The sequence below is a fragment of the Ochotona princeps genome, chromosome 7 (genome assembly GCF_030435755.1).
Source record: "Ochotona princeps isolate mOchPri1 chromosome 7, mOchPri1.hap1, whole genome shotgun sequence".
NCBI lineage: Eukaryota > Metazoa > Chordata > Mammalia > Lagomorpha > Ochotonidae > Ochotona > Ochotona princeps.
The window spans coordinates 15,391,335-15,413,862 of record NC_080838.1 but is presented as its reverse complement, the minus strand read 5'-3'; the positions used below and the strand labels follow the sequence as shown (position 1 = coordinate 15,413,862).

The window sequence follows — 22,528 nt, the reverse complement described above, 5'->3', positions numbered from 1 at the left end:
GTGGTATGCTGAAAATATATGAATTTAATAACCTGGACTTACTTTCTTGTGTAGGAGGGTACATATAGCAGGAACCTCTGGTGTGTGAACTCATGGATGCCATTGCCTATGGGATGACTAAAATAACTGCTCAGGTGTACTGGTGGTAAAATCCACTGGATGGTGAAAGGGATGAGATTGGAAAATCACTGTCTGTTTCTACCTTCTAGGCACATAAACAGATTCTGAAGGTTGGCAGAACTGTTCCTGCCCACAGATCATTCAAGCCTTGTATCTAAGGAGAAAAAGCCCTTTCCACGGGTACTTCTTGGTTCAGTTCATTTCCCCAGTGCTAAAACACGGATCATTTCCCTACTAAAACAGAGGGTTTTAAAAGGGATTTCTCTAAAAGATCTTTGCTCCAGCGTGGTTTCTAGAGAAGTACATCTTTTGCAGTATCTTTCACTTAAGTGATCGTTGAAGCAAAACACTGTAATGTCAGGATACACTTAAATAGCAGAATGCCAAACCTATGACTGTGAAGGACTAAATATGACAATAATTCAGGGGAAATCAGTGCAGAAAGGGATTCCGTGAGATGGAGGGGAAATACCAGACCCTAAGTAATTGTATCACAAAATAAATAAATAAGTATATGAGTATGTTTTCTAAAAAAAGGAAAAAAATTGAATCGGTTTAAATGTGATTAGCCATGATTAAGGTAACTTCATCTAGGCTTATTTCAACTAGTAACAAAACAAAAAGACCACTGAAATTCTCAATGTAAAGTGTAACACTTTGTGATAATTGAAAATGAGCCCCATCATATGGTTTTCTAAAAAGCACATCTCTTTTTTTTATAGTGAAAAAAATAAGCATCAATTCCAATGTCAATGCTTACAATTCTCCTCTGTATGTTAAAGATGAGATAATAAGAAATAATAAGAAATTAAAGCAGTTTTTCTCAACTTGATTCAGTAAAAGCTGAGGTGCAAGCTTACTGAAAGATGAAAGAATTGCTTCCATATCAACAGCAAATAACTACACTATGCAAAAGGTGAACCCTATAAGCCAGAAGGTTTTGACACACACAATCTCTACTGACCTCTGTTGGTTAAAGATCACTTACTTTTATAAAGCCAAATGTTTTCCACATAATGTTTCCCCAAAATATAAAGTTCAGATTCCAACATAATGAGGATACCATTCAACACAGGATTAAAATCCAGTAATGCTTAAGCAATTTACTACATCTCTTATGAGTTAAATATTCACTAAAATAGAATGAGTAAAACTATCTTAATGGTGATAAATATGTTGTATATTCAAACTTATCCCGATTTACCTTACTAATGGCATATCAACTATCTTAATTCTAAGGAGCCATTAAAGAGTGACAGATTCACAGAATAATGGAGCAATAAGCAAATGAAAGGCAGAAAATTGAGCAATATGGTACCATGTTTTTATATTGCACACACACTCCCTTTCAGAGTTTGTGTTATGCGAAATAACACTGCACTGGAATTTTTGTGTTAAATTACTTTATGGTGACAATTAAATTTCCCAGAAAAAGTATTTTTGCTGAAACATTATATTAAGCTTATCATTATTTCAATATGATCATTTATTAATCAAATACAAAAATGTGATGCCCTGCTCTCTGCAAGAACATTGGGATGAAATGACCTTTAGCATTCAATGGAGGTTCCATAAGCAAAGACTGAATGATTATTTGCCTTTGCTAGAAATAACCTGCAATTCTTAGCCATTCTTTGCAAAATTCTATTGCAGATATTCATGGTAAAATTCACCCTCACACAAATATTTCAAAACTGAAAGATTGGATGGCTATAGCAGGCACTGAGTCTTGGCATAACATCATCAATGTCAGCTGATGACTTAAGTAATAGGTAATTTTATGAAGACAGATTCTTCAAGAGATTCTCAAATCAGCTTCCATCTCAGAGCCTCCTCTTTGCAGGACTTATTTTTCTACCTTTTCTAAGTCTGATGTTTAATTAAAGTTGAGAATCAATGCTTTCATCTTATACTGAAACAACCACTGGACCCTTTAAGAGTGAAATCCACCTAGGAACTTTGATAACTTTGGAAAACGAGAAGGCCCTTCTGCCATGCCTATCAAGCTGTTATTAGAAGCTGTGTCAGCAATGTGCACCTGCAGAAGCTCTTGAGACTAAGATGTTACATCCCAATAATCCCATACTAAATTGAAGGTATCACAGGTTAAAATTCATTTAATACTCCTAACCTACCAAAAGCTACAACTTAGTGGCATGTTATCCTGTATCTGTGATCCTGTGGCAAGCTGGGAAGTACTGAAGCTGGCAGTGACCCAGCATTGCAACAGTATCATTACTGCCCAACTATGCAACAGTGTCATTACACATACCTCTGTGAAAAGGTCAGCATGCAGTAACCTTTGCTTTCAAATTATGTTGGTGAAACACAATAAACTGTCTTAAGGACCATCAACTGTCCTAGAGTGTGGAAAAAGACTGAATTACTGCCATGAGTTAAGGTTGTCACTGATTTCTCTATTTATTTAAATTCAGATCAGAAACTTTGTGAAACATTCAACTCCATCTCTGGAAATGAGGATATGAATATTTCATAATTGAGTGACAGTTTCATATTCTTAATTTCAGATATCTATATATACACAAGATTACCTACTATCAAGGGACTTTAAAAAGTTTATAAAAGGGGCCCGGCGGCGTGGCCTAGCGGCTAAAGTCCTAGCCTTGAAAGCCCCGGGATCCCATGTGGGCGCCGGTTCTAATCCCGGCAGCTCCACTTCCCCTCCAGCTCCCTGCTTGTGGCCTGGGGAAGCAGTTGAGGATGGCCCAAAGCTTTGGGACACTGCACCTGCGTGGGGAGACCCGGAAGAGGTTCCTGGTTCCCGGCATCGGATTGGCGCATACCGGCCCGTTGCGGCTCACTTGGGGAGTGAATCATGGGACGGAAGATCTTCCTCTCTGTCTCTCCTCCTCTGTGTATATCTGGCTGTAATAAAATGAATAAATCTTTAAAAAAAAGTTTATAAAAGAAGTTGAGGCTATGACAACAGCTTCACTTCCAATTCAGTTCTCTGGATAATATTAATGTGCCTGCAAAAGGCTCTGGCCATGGCGGCCACTTGGAGAGTAAACCAGCAGACAGAAGATCTTCTTCTCTGTCTTTCCTTCTCTCTATAAATCTGACTTTCCAATAAAAAATAAATAAACCTTTAAAGGATTTTAGAATCCTATGTTACTCCTTTGTTTACTCATCTTCCCACTAATTAGATACTAAAAACATATATCAAGGAGTATTATTCTATGTGGTGGGAACAGTTGAGTGAACAAAGAAAAACAAAAATTTCGGCCCACATATATATAGACAGATAGATAACACAAAACTAGGAAAGAAAATGATATGACTACCTTAATGAACTTAAAAACTCCAGAGAAAAATTCCAGAAAAGCAATAGGAAAGATGAAAGGTAAATTAAATTGCAGCTGGTATTAAGTAAAATTAAAATTCAAACATACGGAAATAATTTTTAATGTATTAAAAAATCCTAGTTGGTAGCCCAGAATACTTATGAAGTGCTTTAGTGCCTCAGATCTCAATTCCAAACCATGTGGTAGCTAAGTCAATGAATACTCAGTTCAAAAGCATCAAAAGGGTTATGGTACACATTTTGTTTTTAGAATTTACTTATTATTTGAGAGAGAAGGGTGAGAGAAAAAGAGAGACAGATTAAGCGAGCTCTTGCCTAAGATGGTAGGTTAGACGTGGCCAAAGCTCAAATGCAAGAATGCTATGAGGGTCTCCTGGATGGCAGAGAGTCAGTCACTGGAGCAAACATCACTGCATGCAGGTGTCTGCATTAGCAGGTAACAGGATTCATGAGCTTGAAACAGGTATCAAACACAAAGTTTCAAATAGAATAAATGCTCCAATACTTATTTATTTATTTACTTACTTACTTGCTTATGAAGATTCATCTATTCAGCTTCAATGTCCTTGAAAGGCAGAGAATTAAAAAAAGAAAGCAGGGAAGTGGGTGGGGAACGGGAGAGCTAGTGTTGGTTCAGGATGAAAATAAGGGCCTAGAACTCCATCCTGCTGCCCCATGGGAGTGACAAGCACTCAATCACTTGATTTATCTCCTTATTGTCTCCCAGGTTGCATCAGCACGAAAACTCGAACAGAGGTGGTACAACCAAGACACAAAATGGAACTGCCACAGTTCCAAGCAACCTCTTAACTAACTGCACCAAAATGCTTACTTAAAAGCAATTGTCCCCCATCCCATTTGGCTCTGGTACTTGTCAATGGGTATTAAAGCTTAGTTCTATCTAACCAACTCAACCATCCAGCCCTCACAGGTGTTGTTGAGTACCTCTCTATCTAGCCATCCCAGCCCCCGTTCTAGTTTTCATGCCCTCCCACGGGAATAGTGACCCAAGAAGGGGGAACCCACTATTTCCCTCCCAGGTCTCTCTGTCCCGGTTTATGCACTCTTTAGGTGGTCCTGTGATTTGACTCGACAGAATTAGTCCCCAGTGCCAGCTTCTGCCAGCTGATGCTGCGGCCCTGATCTAGTCCACATGCAGCGCACAGGTGTTGTAGCCTTGCTTAGTCAGGTCTGTCTCTATCCCAGCCCACAGACTGGTCTTCTGCTACACATACTGGCAAACCAGGGTAGGGGGTGGACCTGGTGGGGGTTATTGAGGGTCGTCCCGACTAGGCTGCAGCTCCCACTGGTTGATGTAAGGGCAGAACCAGACTGGACTGCAACACCCATTGGTTCCAGTGCAACTCGGGACCGAAAACAGAACCAACACAGCAACTGCAACCACCAGCTGATCGGGGTGATGGACTGTGCCGGGCCCTGCGCTTGCTAGAACATACAAGAAACTAGTCTGGGAATACTTCAAAGTTTCTTTGGAGATCTCCCCAATCGAACTGCTGGACTCAGAACTCTAACCAAGAAAAGACAGAAGACAGCAGATCAATCATTCATCTCAGCTATATGTTGGCAGCGAAATATGGGGCAAACGGAGACTTTATGATGGACCATATCAATCAGTGGACGACCTCATCGAGCGAAACTGGCAGCGATTCATAACTGGAGAACTATTAACACCACTTGAGCACACATCTCAGAGCATGCCCCACATCCGGGACTTGGGGTGGGTGGGAAACCGGGTGGGGCTTCTCCCTCAATATCCCCCTTTACCTCAGATACATGATGGAAACAATATGGACATAATAGCATTACCCACTTCCCTATCCCCCTGAACCTTTTTTCTTCTTTTTTTCTTCTTTTTCCTTTAACTGTAATTAACTATGTAAAGATTGTCAACAACAATACAATAAAATAGATAAAAAAAAAAGCAATTGTCTGCGTGAGAGGTATTCACAGAGGACATATGGAGGAACCTGGAAAAGCCTCATTTCCCATGAAACTATAAAACTGGACAATGTATTAAAAACAACCACTTCAGATTCCTGGCAATCAGGAAAAAATCAGTCAAGTCGAGAAATGTTTAGAAAAATCATTGTACATAGCAGCAGAGCATTCTGGGCAACTTCACTACCCAAGGACCTGATGGGATTTTAAGGGCAGTGTAGAAGGAAAAAGCCTACTTGCAACCTTATTAGAAACAGTATTGCCATTAGTATCAGACTAATCATAACAGCATGTCTCACAGCTGGCTTGAGACCACAGCCCTCAGTGAGGCAATAGGCAGTGATTTCGGAAATGACAAGAACAAGGGGGACCATGGTAAGTTTCCACACTTTCCTGGATGACCTGAAGGATATTAACAGGGCCTACTGGAAATGAAGGGCAATGGATAACTGAAATTCTACAACATTGGTTGCATGCCCCAGCACACGAGCAATACACAACAGCACTGAAGGGAGTCTAACTGGATTGAGTTTTTGAGCATCATTTCTGATCACCATAGAACGACCACAAGCTACAGCAATATACATGTCACCCCTGGAGACAAAGCTAAACTGCTTTAAAAGGACACGATTGGAAATATAATATTAAAAGACCAATAACCAAAGCAGAGCGTAACAAATGTTGGTGAGGATGTGAACAGGAGAACACTTACATTCTATTGGTGGGAATGTAAATTATGGTAGCCTCTATGGAAAACAATGAAGGGGTTTCTTTAAAAAAACAGAAATAAACTTATCATATGATTCAGCAATCCCATCAGTGAATAATATACATATTTACACACTCAAAAGTCTTAAAGCCAGTAAGTCAGAGATACCTGCACCACTGTGCTTATAGCAGCACTGCGAATAACAGCCAAACTCAAAAATCAACTAAAGTCTCTAAAAAGGCACAAATAGAACAAAAAAAAAAATGTGCTACACTCTCTCTCACACACACACAGGAATATTATTCAGAAAAATAATAATAATAAAATAATATTCTAGCATTTGTAGCAAAATGTACTCAACTGGAGGACATCATATGAAGTGAAGTAAATCAGACACAAGACCACTGCCACCTTCATTCCCTTACATGCGGGAGCTAAAATTCAAAACAACCCCCCCCCCCCAAAAACAAGTAGACCAGCACTGTGGCGCAACAGGTTAAATGTCTGCCTGCGGGGTCAGCATCTCACATGCACTCTGGTTCTAGTCCTGGATGCTCCATTTCTGATCCAGCTGTCTAATTACAGCCTGGAAAATAAGCTGAGGCTGGCTCAGTTCCTCAGACGCCTGTGTCTGCATGGGAGACACAGAGGAGGTTCCTGGCTTTGAACTGGTTCAGCTCTGGCCATTTGGGGAGTAATCCAGCAGACAGAAAATATCTCCATGTCTTCTACTCTCTCTGTAACTCTGCCTTTCTAATAGAAATAAACAAATCTATAAAAAGCAAAATTGAGATAAAAGATATGTCTGTGTAGCACTGTCATTGCAAATACAGTCCATAAAACCTTTATATCTTTGTCAAACCAGCAGTTAACAACATCATACTGCTGCAGTTTTAATTATATATGATCACTTTACAACATACAGAATATAAGTGAAATGGTCATTTTTCTACTCAATTTTGTTTATAGTCATTGTCTGTATTGTTAAAGTCTTTTTACTTTTTAATTGTTAAATTTATTTGGTGAAGCATTAAGCTTTTTATTATACTGCAAACCAAAAATGTGCTATCTCAAAGTTAGAAAAAGAGAAAAAGAGACAGAAAGGGAGAAAAATGGAGTATAGGAGGGAGTGAAAAAAGGGATTTTATTATGTTCTTATATGTATATCTATAAATCACATTGGATCTATTAAACACTTATTAAAGTTAAACTTAATTAGTAACAAAAGAAAGAAGATGCTTAATTGTTCTGAACATCAGAAGCCAGCAGAACAAATTCTTCTGTGGGGTTCTCTCGGTTTATTCAACCATGAGTTGTATCTGTTTTATTCTGGACAAAACACCATACCTAATGCCTGAATATAATGGAGGATGTGATGGATAAGGTAGATATTAAAGAGTTCATATTCTAAAGCTCGTGTAGGCTTTGCAAGATATCACGATTTGATCAGATACTCTGTTTTGGCAGTTTTACTTTTCTAAAAGTTTATGTTTGTATAACTTCTATTGAAAGTAACAAATTTGAAGTTGTTAAATACATACAAAGTACATTTAAATCACAGTATGTAGTTACTTTTGATACAGAAAAATAATGTTAAAGTATAATCGGGAAGAGGAGGAAAATAATATTAAAATAGAACTAGTCGTGTGGCAAGTTAAACCACTGCCTGCAGCACAGACATCCCACATGATCATCAGTTCTAGTCCTGGTTACTCCACATCCAATCTAACTTCTTGTTAAAGGGCCCAGAAAAGCAGCCAAATGTGGCCAAGTCTTTGGGCTCCTGGATCCATGTGGGAGACAGATGAAGTTGCTGGTTTCTGGCTTCTTTCTGCTCCAGCCCCAACTGAGGCCATTGGAAAGTGGACTCTTAGATAAGAGACCCCCTTCTCCCTCTGTCTCTCCCTGTATCTTTATAATTCTGCCTTTCAAATAAATAAGTAAATAAACCTTTGGAAATACACACTAAGAAACCAAGATTCTAGTACTGGCTCTAGTATTTTTGTAGTATTGTGGCTAAACATTCTGGATATTTGCTTCATTATTTAAATGAAGGTTACCAATTGAATGTAATCTTTCATAACATACACAGCATTTGTAAACATATACATGTTTATAAGGTGCCATTATTTAATAAAAAACTTATTTGATTAAATTGGCAAAATATTAGATTTGATATCTTATCTAAGCTTGGCCAGCATACTTACTGCTGGAGTTAAACTGTGTGTGTTCATAAACATAAGGACATGAAAATTATTGCCAGCTAGACTTTACTGTGCCTGGGAGAGCTGAATGGTAATATCATGACTTTAAATTTATTTAACAAATCTTAATTTATTGTGTGCCAAAGAGAACTCTAATCACTTTACACTTATGACTTCACTTAATCTTCAAGATAATTCTAAGAGGTGACAACTACTATCATGACTATTTTACATATGACAAAACAAACATCAAGAGACTGATTAATTTACCTACAGCACTAAGCATAAGAGATGAACTTTTTAATAGCTAGCAAGAGACATCTGGCTTGGATTTAAACTCAGGTCGGTTGGCTCCTAAATCCAACCTGATACCTATATTGTTTTGTTGCCAGAGTTGATTAACTTATCATCTTGATGCATGAACAGAATATCCAAAGAGAGAAAGAAAGGGTAACTATTAAATAACAGAACATATCTTATTTTTAAATGTATACACATGTATGCACATAGAGACAAATCTTCACATTGCCATGTAACCCTTGCATGTATACAAAACCAAATGATAACTTTGCAGATATAAAATTTGAACATTAAAACAAAACAGAACACTCAAGAAGAGGATTACCAGAGAAGTTGAGACATGGAAGTTAGGACCTCAGTAACTTTGAATAATGTTTTGAAACCTTATTTAACTTAAGAACACAAAAAGCAACCCATAACGATTTTATGCCATGAACAACTGGCTGAGTACATAAGACAGAGTCTGAACAACTGTATACAATACCAAAGTATGTGGCTTAGTGCGACAGCTGTAAAAGAGATGCACACTTTATTATCTGTCTGATTCCTTCAAATTTTAAATATCTTATCCTTGCCTTATGTAAACTTGTAACTATTTAAGCTTCCAGACAATTTGCTAGCTCAGTCACGTGAATCCTACAATGCACCTTGCATTTCCATAGCAGAGGTTCCTGTTCCCCTCACCAAGCACCTGTATACCACCCACAGCGATGTCTGCAATGCTTTCCTGCATATTTGGGGGATTTAATTCTCAGATTCCAGATTTCTTCAATTAGTGCTGAGACATTATACTACAGAAAATAATACACCAACAAAATGTGTTTTACATGGCTGAGATGTTCATGTCAGAAGTCCAAGACAACCTTGGACATTTGTCAAAAAATTATGGTGGAACTCACCGATCAATGGAAATGTCAAGAGATATGAAATGCAATGAAATAGAGGACCACAGAAATCTCTCACTAGTGGAAAAGCATACAAGCTAAGAATGAACACAGCTAAGCACCCACATTTCCACTGAAAAAGACCGCAACAATTAAAAAAAATGGGAGTAAAAGTTATTCCAGGTCAGCAGCAGTCCTCTCCAGTTCAGTCCTAGACATCCATTTCTGGAAATGGGGAACCTATTCCATACTTCCTGATGTGATTCTAAACTAGTCTTTTAAGAAAAGACAATTTCATTTAACTTTTTAATTAACATATGCCCTTGCTGATGGACACTGCGAATGAGGCACATTTTCTTTCCCATTATGTCTTAGATTTTAATTACTGTAGAAATGAATCAAGAAACATGACTTGGGGCAAAGCGTTGCGGATGTCATCAGAGTAGCAATGTGAATACTTTATTTTGAAGTGTCAGTGTTATCTCCTTTATATGATGAATGATATGAAAATGATTCTGGGAAGTAGATTTCTGGTTGCTGACCCAGAGACCCTAGGAAGACCCAGAGCCGTGGGAAGCCCATCTGTCAATCATGACTGCAAAGGCTTTGTCTTGGTAATGGCTTAGTTGTACATTGCGCGTACTTATGTCTACTTAGTTGTTGAGTGAATGTACTCTTTGAGTGTTAAATCTGAGGATTCGGAGTTTATGAACTGGAGCGAATGAAAAATACTGTCCATATATATCATCAAATGTGTTCATGGGTATATTTTCTTTTATATCCTGAAAGAGAAGGGGAGGATACAGAAACAATTCTATCTCTTGTGCCATCAGTTATAATCTACAGAAATATAATCAATTTACTAACTATTTATTCCTGTAATAAATATGTAGCTTGGGGAAAAAAAACTCAAAATGATCTTAAATGAAACACGAGATTTAAGACAGATGGGATACCTTCTCATACAGTCCAGCGCCCGGATGAAGTAGTCCTTGTGCAACTGGTGTTCATCCCTCAGGATGGAGCACTGTTCGAGTGTAACCGACATCGAGGTCCTGTCTTTGGCACTTTTACAGCAAGTGAAACGGATGCCATTTAGTTTGCGACAAATCTGTAACACATGGACATACACAGCTGATTATTCATTTATAGGTTATTGTCAAATGGTGACCTAAACAATCCTAAACATTAAACATTTGCATGAATCTGCATTTGCATTAATTGCTAGAAGTCAACTGTTTCAATTTATTTCAATTTGTAGTTTTTTGACTTTAAATCCAATTATTTTTGCTGTGACTTTTACCTATTCATTAGTGTCTTTTTCAATAAGTCCTTGTGACTCCTTAACAGATAATTCATATGAGACATTTTGATCATTTATAAGCACCTGATATTGTAATTGTCCCTTTCAACACTGTTTCTGCTACATCACATGGGTATTCCGATTCTCGTTTTTATTGTCATCCTTGTTTTTATTGTTATTGTTTCAGTGCCTCATAGCTCATGCAGTGGTATTATTTTCTATAAGAAGCTTTCTGATTTTCTTTTTCATTACTTTTGTGACAGATTGGCCATTCTGTAGCATATTTAGCTTCATGTTGATGTAAATGTTTCGTTTTTCTCCCTGTTGTGGATTGTGTTTTTTTGCCCTGTATTTAAGGGGATGTAGAATAGAAATATAGCAGAGACTGACGTACCCAGATGTGGAGACATAGTTCAGTATGCCCCTCTGTATCTAGACCAAAGATGAAACTGTTGAATATAACCTGACTACCCACTGCAATACCAGCATAGAAGTCAGTAGGGGAGGGGATACGTGGAAAGGGAGATGGGAAATTCCAGAACCTATGGAGCTGAGTCATAAGATGAAATAAAAATTTTAAAAATGATAAAAACCACTTTATATGCATATACACGCATATGTACACATATATGTATGTGCGTATGCATGTATGTGTATACATAGGGTGTGGGAGTGGTGAAGCCGTATGAGTTGTGGAAGACCAAGCAGAAGATGCAATGCCACTGAGAAGCTACTGGAGCTGCAGTGCATGCTGATAGGTAACACAGCTCAGAAGCCACAACTTCACACACCCAGAGGTGGACACATGATTTGAATTCTAGCTAGTTTTATTCTTTCATTTTATATATCTAATTCATTTTTTTTCATTTTGCTTTTTACACTATGAGATTAACAAACTTACTTGAGAGTGAAAGAGCAAGCACACAATCCCATCCCTGGTTCATTTCACAGATGCCCAAAACAGCTTTGATCAGTCCGGGTCCCAAAGAAGGAACTCAGAACATCCAAGTACCCCACATGGATGGCACATTCCAACTATATGAGCCACCCCATGCTGCCTTCCAGGCCGTGTATGAGCAGGAAGCTGAATTTAGGAGCAGGGCTGGGACTTTTTATTTCCTCTGGAATTTTTTCAGGTTTAGAATTTATAACATTTTATCAGCTTTATTTCATCTATAGAAATCATATACATATACATTTACTATTTTCCTGAAAACTCAAATATTAATATCCCCAAATGAGGTATTCATAGTATTGGTCATTTTGTGGAGAAAATAGAGTACATTATGATGCAAGATTTAATGAAATAATATTTCTAACAATATTTCAAATATTATGACATCAGCACAGTTTTTTATAGCATTCTTCCAGAGGTTATGATCATCCTTACTGGTTGCTCATTCACCAGGCCAAACTACTGCCCTAAAGTGATGAGATTTTAAACATCCACATAAATCCTCATAAGATAAGTGAACCACTTTTCAATAACATACAAAATATCCAAACTTGTCATCATGATGGACGAGGAAATGTAGATTTAGTTAGGTCAAGTACATTTCACACAACTATGCAGAACTAAGATGCAAATACAGTTCTACATAAATCTAAGGCCCAATTCATTTTAGCTTTCCATAGATTGTTTCTACATTTCTTTTTGCTACCCATTTCTATTCTGTTCCACTGATAAGGATATCTATTTTTGTGCCAATACCAGGATATTTTGATTATAAATTCCCTATAGTATATCTTGATGTCTAATATTGTGTATTCTCTACCTTTATTTTTGTTGTTTAAGATTGTTTTAGCTACTCTGGGAATCCTCTATTTTGGTATGAATTTTCACAGGACTATTTATATTATTTTAAAAAATACAATGAGCATATCAACATATCATCCTTATTAGAAACGTACACACCACTGCCTATGATATTTAGTGTTCTTAATTTAAAGTCAAGTGGGTATGAAGGAAATTTTATTAGAATAGATGTAAGGTTATAATATTTGTATTTCTACAACTCTTGAACTATATGAACTTAATTTTATAAACTGTATTAATGGATACTTTTTCAATGCTCTCTTTCATTACTTAAATTCAGCAATCAAACCTCATAGATATATATTTAATTCAAAATGTAAAGCATCCAGAAAAGCAGTGCTTTCTTGAATATATTTAAAGACAACAGGAAAACTAAATAGAGATAGAGATTAAGACTTCCTGGAACCCATAAAATTCTATTCTTCTTCACGTTAAGGTATTTTAGGTAAATTAAGATTTAAAACCAACTTATTCATCCAGTCTAATGGTATACCATAAACCATATTTAATAAGCACATATATTGAAAAAGTATATTAGAAAAGCATGGGATTTTGAGAAAATATTTAATATATAGATGGGAAAATTATAAACTGCAAAAGAATACATGCTTTGTGATTGTATGTGTATGCCCTTAATTTCTCTATTTACATATAGTTAAGACATATGCATGTATGAAGATGCTTCTATGATCCTAAGTTGTCAGATGTCCTTGGTAAATGACCAAGCTACTTTCATGCTATTAATTAAATGGGAAAAAAACTAACAACTTATTTCAAAAACTTGGTAAGAATTAACCACCATAGCTGACCATTTCCTGTCTGGTTCTAAGCTTTCCTTAATGGTCTCTGTCTATCTGATCTAAGTTTTGGCAGTGGGGGGGGGGACCTCCGGTGCAACCCTGATGGTCATTGCAAAAGAGTGGGGGATGCAAAGTTGGAACTAAGTAAGGACCAGAGAAAGCTCCCTTCCTGAGTCCCAAAAGAAGTTTGGACTCACATATACCTTACTAGGTAGGACACAAAGAATAGTTACTCCACACTAAGGTATTGAAGATTTCTCTGAACACCCCTCCTAAAACTGCTCTGCACCTCAATTGTTAACATATGCCTTGTTAGAGTTATAAGTCAGTTTGGACTATCCTAAAATTTGCCATGTTCAGTAAAAATTATGCTTCAATACTATAAATTGCTAAATATAAAAATGAAAATAGACACAAGACAGCTGAATAGTACCCTATACACATTCTAAAGTGTATAGCAGCCGGTTGTGTATAAGTTAAAATTGAAAAGTTAATGAAGTAGTCACAGGATGTGGTTAAGAACTTGCATTTTCTAACATATTGGTCACTCAATACCACGTCATTTAACTCCATAATGTTGTAAATTGTTGTTGATGTTATGCTGTGGCTTTTCATTGGATGGGCTTTTCATCCTCTTCTGCCAGCTCTACTCTCAGAGCATGGATGGTCTCCCCCAAAAACGATTGAATTTATCTGGACAAGATGCTGGACTCTATGCATGGTACATGTTTGCAATGAAGGAATCATGACTGGATTTGAACTGTACTACAGAAACAATGTGGAGGAATCCACCATGGGGGGAGAGTTTGGGGAGGGGTTGGGGGAATCCCAGAGCCTATGAAACTGTGTCATAAAATGAAGTAATAAAAAAGAATTAACCACCATATTAATCTATAGGAATACAAAGAGGAGTCATAATGAAGGAAAGAACTATTAAGTGAACACTAATGCAGAATAGTCCTAAATTTGAACAGTAAAGTAAAAAGCCTTAAAGAAATGTTTCATAATTTTCCCTTTGATGTTCTTCCCTAGGATTCTAGGATGATGTGTAGAGTAACTCAAGCATCTTTCCTCTTCATTGGTCTTGGTAAATTATTTTTTATTATAGCTTATGGCAATTTTTCATTCTTCTCTTGCAGAAGACAGCAAATAATAATTTATTATTAAAAGTGGCTGATGGTAGGGAAAAGGCTGTTTCAAATGCTGTTGCCAGAAAATGAATGGACTATGCTAGAAGCTTAGTTCCAACTCATAAGACGTACCATTGTGGAAACTACGAACACGACATTCTTCACAAAGATCCCCGTTTTATGCCTTTCTGATGAAAAGACGTGTTCCTTATAAAAGGATTTAGGGTATAGATATTCTACAAAAATCATCTGTTTCATATGAGCAAACGTCCAATGGCTGCCATGTCAGGGCTCAAAAAAGCACAGGCATGATTCTCTCAGTAACTTTTGTAGAAGCCTATATGGAAATGCAGGCAGATCTTCCAACTAAGGGTGCCAATAAGGGAGAAAGAACCATACAAAGTACACCCATTCCCTTCTAAGAACAGTCAGTAATAAATCCTTTGCCAACTTCTACATTAACTGACACATTTATAAGCTCGTTAACTGTAATGTCCAGGAGTAATGTCCAGGAGCATTACTGAAGCTGTAAGTCAGTGATGTGGTAGCTATACTTAGTGAAACTATGTGGCTGCAGATCAGCAGTTCAAAATTCTGGGTCACAGGTCAACTAGCATTACAATCTAAAACCCTAGGGAAATGCAAAACACTCACTTCAACTTAGAGTGACAATATATCCTGGGCTGAAAGAACAGTTACTAAGTAAATTTCTTGTTTGGTACATCTTCCTTCAAGTTATGTTCTAATCTGTCAGTGCAACTATTAACAAGATTGAAATATGCAATTATCTTGATAACAGAGGACATCTGAAATTATAGTAACTGAAATTATAGTAGTTTTATCTAGCATAGTACATAACTGATAACACCACTCATAATGTGATGAGGAACAAGACTTGAGATGGAAGTGCTTACCGTTGCAGCCAGCCACATGATTTCCACATTTTTTCTTTTTTTGGCTTGGATATTTTGATGAAGATTTTCTAGTAATCCTTTTACATCATACTGTTCTTGAAAATGTGAAATGTCTAGGAGAATACAAAATGAAGGAAAAATGAAAAAAAACTTTAGCACTAAGTTGTACATGAATTTTTCATTTTGCAAATGTAATTTTCAAAATAACAAATGTCATTTGGAGCAGTGTCTGTAAGTTATCACAGTTTTTAATTCCTTGGGTTATATTTATTACTTGAAAATATGGTCAGTTTGACCTATTCTCTAATCTGTGTCTCAGTGGTAATATCAAACAGTCATATGCTATTATTTTAATGAGAAGAAAATTGCTTTTCCATGGATGATGCTATGATGCCATTAAACAAATCCTTTTTTTTTTTTTTGGCCACTGATTAGCTAGCTACTCTGAATCTAAAGGATTTTTGGAACTGAGTATCTCAGGGGTAAAATAAATCTGAAAGTTCAATTTTAAAACATGAAGTCGGTTTCTATACAGCAAAGCTCGACAGTGTCAGTACACCTGACATTGTGAATCAGATAGCATTGTGCTATTGTAAGGAAGTGCTGTTAACTGGGTATTACTAGGTGTCAGCAGTTTCCTTGAACTCTATCATTCACATGCCAGAAGCACACTTCCCAGTACAACAATAAAAAGGTCTACAGTTATTTCCAAATGTCCCCAGATGGAAAAACCTATTCTGATTGAGAACCACTGTCATAAACCAGGACAGGTACAACATGGAAAGAGGAACAATAGCTGGCCATAGTTAATGACAGATTGTTTGGGCAGAGACCAGAAAAGGACACTAGGCATTTCATAGGTAATAAGTGCCTAAATTTAACAATGTATATTAAACTTAGAGTAACATGGCACAAATACCTCTCAGAGTTGGAGATGCAGAATTTAAGGTTATAATACAGTAAAGGAAACTTATAAAATAGTCATTATTTTCCTTTTATTATTGTTTATAACTATTTCCCATATACCCACTGAACTACACAGTCTTAATTTTTACTTGTAGCACTTTTTCTTTAATTTAGCGGAACATTAAGCCTTTGGCTAAAAACTAAATTTAAAATACTATTGCAAAAACTAAAAGAAAAGAAAGAAAGAAGGGAGATGTGAGGAGAGAGCAGAGAGGACACGTGTAGTGGATGGGAAAAGCAGCAGCAAAGGGGAGGCGAGGGTAAAAACAAAGGAAAGAGAGCAACAAGAATGGAGGGGAGAAGGACAAAGTCCTGTTACACCATGTTTTGAACTGTATCAATGAACTGCACTGAATCTATTCTCTTTGTATTAATATCATATTAACATGAAATTTGATGAAAACTGGCATAGCAATTATTATGCAAATAAAACCAATCAAAAATTTGTATAAGTGAATGGATGAATAGATAATGCATAGTATGAAAATAAACTCTACTACTGAATGCTAAAGGTTAGAAATGATGAATTCCTGAGTCCTCATTGATGTTAGAAACAGAGGAGAAAATAACTAAAAACTAGAAAACACATGAGTGTACTTCAAAAATGTTCATGGAACAAGTCTACACAAAGTTTCTGAAAAATATTCTTGTGATTAAATTGTACTAGGATTTCAAAAATTGTACCTAAGAAACCTGTATTTTCATTTAATTTTTCACACACTTATTGAAACATGTTTATATTATTGACTTTGATCACAAAAACAAACTCTAATTGACTTAAATAGTACTTTTCAAATCTGAACCTGATGTCTAAGTACTAGTTTTTTTGTTTGTTTACTCTAGCATTAAAAGATTAGAGGAAGTAGCCTTATGAGCTACAGGAATGATCTCCAACTACCAATGAGGGGAGACATGTGGTGACGAGGCAATGGTCTCAAAAGCAGTCATCTTCTCAGGTTTGAGCGCATGGCCACAGCATAAAGGTCAGGTAGAGTTTAGATATGGACCTTGGGTTAGCAAGGTGAGACTTGAAAAATCCACACTGAATGTATGCATAATTCCAAGGTATTAGTCTTAAAGGAGGAAAGCTGACAAAATAAGTACTTACTATGTAATTAGAGAATATTCTCATAAGATAAAAAAGATGTGTTCACTAAAAATATCATACTATTAAGTAAAAGACTTTCTGAAACACAGAAATTTTAATGGACACAGCCTAAGATCAAGGGAAGAAAGCTGAATGTAGAATGCCCTGAAAAAAAGTTTTTTAAAAAGATTTATTTTTATTGGAAAGGTGGATATACAGAGAGGAGGAGAGACAGAGAGGAAGATCTTTCGTCTGATGATTCACTCCCCAGGCAGCCCCAACAGCTGGAGCTGAGCCAATCCAAAGCCAGGAGCCAGGAGCTCTTCCAGGTCTCCCACGCGGATGCAGGGTCCCAAGGCTTTGGGCCATCCTCGACTGCTTCCCCAGGCCACATGCAGGGAGCTGGACGGTAAGCGGGGCTGCTGGGATTAGAACCAGCACCCATGTGGGATCCAAGGGCATGGAAGGTGAGGACTTTTACCACTACGCTATTGTGCTGGGCCCCCAAAAAACTTTAAAAATAAATAAAACAGTAAGTACTCTGCTAATAAAAAAAGGTGAGAATGATTTATGCTCATAACATCTGAGAAAAAGAAGTGAGAGCTACCATTATTGCTTTTGATGTTGATAAATGGTGATAAAATGCATTTAGGGTAATTCATAAATCAGAATTATATATAGGTACATGACCAATATATAATGTATCCTTGAAATCACTCAAAAGTGAACATTGGTTAGGCTTACTAATTTATTTGTGCAACATTGTCTATATTGTATGAATGTCTATGTTGCATGTGTATTTATCTATCTATAGATAGACATGTGTAGATATTCAACCTTCATAAATGTGTGTGTGTGTGTATATATATATATGGATGGTGACATATCAATGTAAATATTAACAGTTTTCATTTTAGGTTATATGTTTTACAAAAATGTCATTTACATATCATTTAAAACACAGAGGCATTGCTTTTAAATAGTAATCACTAAAAAAGCAATGGTCAACACAGTATATTTATGAGAAAATAAACTGAATTCTTACAATATGGAAGGCCTCTTTTAAAATCTCTAGTTTTTAAGGTGAGGATGTTTGTATTAACCCATTATTAAGTGCAACAGAGTTTATACAGTGCTATGAATAACCCAGTGAATATCTGTCAGGCCAAAAAGGAGGGGTGGGAGAATCTGTAAGAATACTTAGGTAAGGAAGAGGGTCCAGCAAAGATAATGCTTTGTGAATGCTGAGAGTGTATGAGACGGAGTGAAAAATAAAAGTGATGCATAGAGACATAATGTGCTACTGTGGACACAGGGTGTGCTGATGTTCCTGGAGGCAGGATTCATGACGGGTCCATCTTGCTAGGCCGGGGAATCTGGGCTTTTTCCTAAGGGCAGCATTTAGCACACAGCACTGCGACTTCGACTAAAGGCTTTGGTGTATTTTTGAAATTGTCAAGGATCATAGGTGTGCACACACATACACACTTTCACACGCAAGTGCTAATTATCACAGATGAAGAAGATATGGTTAATTATTTAATGGAGTATCTGTATATTAAAAGCATTCAGCTGTACAGCATAACTATGTATTTTTATCACCAAATATACCTCAATTTAAAAAAGGAAATTGATAGCAGTTATGTAGACACATATATACATGCTCTATAACAAAAATTACATGTAATAATATTGACCTAAAATGTTTTTACTCCATTTCATGTTAGTGCTTAAAATGCCAGTCTGAAACCATCAAACTGATTTATTAACCCACAGCAAACATTTGCTAAGTACTAACATGGGGTGACCCCGTTTCCAGGATGCTTAAATGATTCTTACAACCAGGTTCATATCTGGAGGGAGAATCAAGCTACAAAATTCCCTCCCAGCTTCTAAATCCATACTTTCTCACAAGTACAAGCTGGTATCCTCAGGATAAATTTACAACCAGAAAACAATATATTGTTATAAACATAGAAGGCCCACTTCTTAGGAATTCTTGGATTCCACACAAAGCATATAATTTGTTGAAATAACTGAGTGTTACTCTCCATATGGCAATTTTTAGAAATAATCCACTGAAATCAGAATATGAGTTCCTATATGTATATTTGTGAAACAGCCATCTGCCATCCCATAATACAGTGCTTGACAAGAAGCAAACACGATGGATGTTTCATGGAAATTTTATGCCCTCTCCCTATGGCCTGAATTTTTGAAAGAAGTTATTTTGATGCCTTTTAAACTGTCAGGGTAACATTTCTACTTCCATGATGATAAAATTTGCTTTATTCAGAGTGCATCTCCATAAACTCTTACAGTGCAGTTGTTGCCAGTGTATTTCAACCTAGTAAAAATCTTGCAAGCCACAGACATTAGTTCTGGGCCGAGGAGGAGTATCATTAGTAATGACTACCCTGTAAGCAGAAGTTTAAGATGTAATTACACAACCTTATGTATCCACTGAAAATCATGGTATACACTCAGAGCAGATGATTTTGGCCAAAAATCACTCCCCTCAAATCTGAATCCAAGCAGATATTATTCCTACATTTCTCACTAAGATGAAATTAAATAACTGAGTCTCTGTAATGTATCTTCTTAGAAATGCTCTCTTTCTAAAGTGGAGTTCAAAAAAGTAATTAGAGATGAAAGTAAATAATTCTTTATTGTGGTAAATGACAAAAATGCCCAGGTAATTTCCTTGAGAGAATAAGTAGAAAGTGACAATTTTATGCACACAGGAAAAAGAGTAAAAATTATAGAAAACTTTCTCATATACAATAATAGTAATAATATAATGAGATGCACAAAACTGCATCGTGTTTATGGACATATGCTTATAAAATAAATGTGTATAGGAGAACGTAAAGACTAAATTCAGAGCATTGATTTCATCAGAGGATGGGAGACTATAGGGTGGAAACATGATGTTGGGATAAAAAAAGTTGTTTATTCTAACTAAATATTAAGGCAGTCTCAAGCTTGAGGCTGAACAGCGGGAGTGCGTTGCCAAGGACTTGTTATTCCTGCTTTCTTCTTTTTGTTTGATACCTTCTTTCAAAGAAAACACTGATCCAAGATTCTGCGAAAATGATTTTTAATGCCAATTCGCTTCCTGCTATTGAAGTGTGGTCTTGGGTGAGTTGCTTAACCTTTTGTCCAAATTTCCTCAACTGTAAAATGAGGACAATAACCTTGTCATGCTCCAGTGATTGGTAGCGGAAAGCAATTAATAAAATTCTTGGCAGAGGAACCTATATTATCCAACTATACCCAAATTCTGAAAAATAGAAGACATATTAGTGGCTTTAAAAAAACTTCGCAATTCTCTGATGGTTAGTGATCCTGAATATCTTTCCATGTGTCTGTTGTACTTCTTTGAAAATTCCCTGTCTATGTCCTTGCCCATTCCTTATTGCTTGTTTTGCTGTCATTGAGTTTCTTGAGTTCTTTATAGATTATGGCTATTAATACTCTATCAGTTGCATAGATTACAAATTATTTTCCTATTCCATTGGTCGCTTTTTTTTTTTACTTCTTGGGGTATTTTCTTTGCTGTGTAGATTAAAAAAATATTTTCAAAATAATAAATACTAGTGGGTAGGGGAGGAAAATGCTACACAGACACATCTGTAGCATAACCAGTAAGGAAGGTATTTTTTTATTTTTAATTTCATGCCACTGTGTGTCAATTTACAGACTAGTTTACTGGGAAAGACTAGTCTTCCACGAGTGGTGGCCTTCAGAATGCAAGACTTAGATTATTTAAAGAAGGAAGTACTCAGATAAAAAGGAATGAATGAATGAAGAAAATTTGTAAAAATGACCAAAAGGCCAGACATCTAAGTCTGTAACTACATATGCATCAGTGGAATACAGCTAATTAGAAGCACACTGTATCTAATTATGCAGGGTCACAAAGTAATGTAAGAGTTATAAAGCTCAATGCCTCATTGGCTAGGCAACTGGCCTTCTGTACACATGCAAACACATAGTCTGATCGCTTACTGTGTTCTGGTTTTGTACTTTCACTCAAGCTACAACTTAAAGAATGCTATAATGTTATGTGTTAGTTTTAACTTCATTAAAAGTGAGCATCATTTTGTATCACTTTTCCTTTAAAAATTGTCTTCAAGACTTCTTCAAGAGACAATGGATAAGAAAAAAATACCTTTTCTTTTTTGAAAAAAAAAATATGTATTTATTTTTACTGCAAAGTACAGAGAGGAGGAGACACAGAGAGGAAGAGCCTCCATCTGACGATTCACTCCCCAAGTGACTGTAATGGCCTGAGCTGAGCCAATCAGAAACTAGGAGCCAAGAGACTCTTCTGGGTCTTTCATGTGGGTGCAGGGTCCTAAGGCAGTGGACCATCCTCCTCTGATTTCCCGGGCCACAAGCAGGGAGCTTCATGGGAGGAAGAGCTGCTGGGATTAGAACTGGTACCAATACAGGATCCCGGTGAATACAAGGCAAGTACTTTAGCTGCTAGGCTACAGTGATTGGCCCAAATTCTTTTACTTTTTACCAATACCAAGAGCATCACAGTCTTCAAAAGCTAGGTACATCAACATTTCTTTCAAAGTGGATGGAAAATAAACTTATATATGCAGAATACAAACAAAATATAAAAGCACGGTATTATAAATATTCAAAATTTTTTAAAAGTCTATAATTTTAAAGTCAAGGCAGAAGTCCCTACGTAGTTTTGGCAAAACAGAAAAATAAAAATGAAAACAACAGTCAACTGGAGGTCACCAGGCATGGAATCTGGTTCCCATTTTTCTATTGGCTGAGTCTATGGACTTAATGAATGTTAGGAGCCACAAACTTATGGGCCTTGGACTTGACATGCCTGACAACCTGTTGCATTGCATAAGCCTGCCTTGGGCAAGCAGGGTCACAGCAAGCAGGATATTAGGCCAGAACATCCTGTGTAAAGCAAGCAGAATAGAACCTCCACCCTTGTTCCTGTTCAAATAATTAGTTCTTCCCGTTTTAATATAGA

General features: G+C 36.7%; 1 protein-coding gene across 4 annotated transcripts in view; it reads right to left on the bottom strand.

The window, feature by feature from the left end:
• Positions 1 to 22,528, bottom strand: part of INPP4B (inositol polyphosphate-4-phosphatase type II B) — a 378,253-nt gene that overhangs the window by 38,961 nt on the left and 316,764 nt on the right. For 3 of the 4 annotated variants that reach the window (XM_004588140.2, XM_058666822.1, XM_012927832.3), the window contains exons 21-22: positions 15,465 to 15,577; positions 10,458 to 10,612 (exon numbers count right to left, since the gene is read on the bottom strand). In XM_004588140.2, coding sequence (XP_004588197.2) covers positions 10,458 to 10,612; positions 15,465 to 15,577 — 268 coding nt within the window. Of the gene's footprint in view, positions 1 to 10,072; positions 10,284 to 10,457; positions 10,613 to 15,464; positions 15,578 to 22,528 lie in introns of those variants that run through there. The other variant, XM_058666821.1, reaches the window with a different exon arrangement.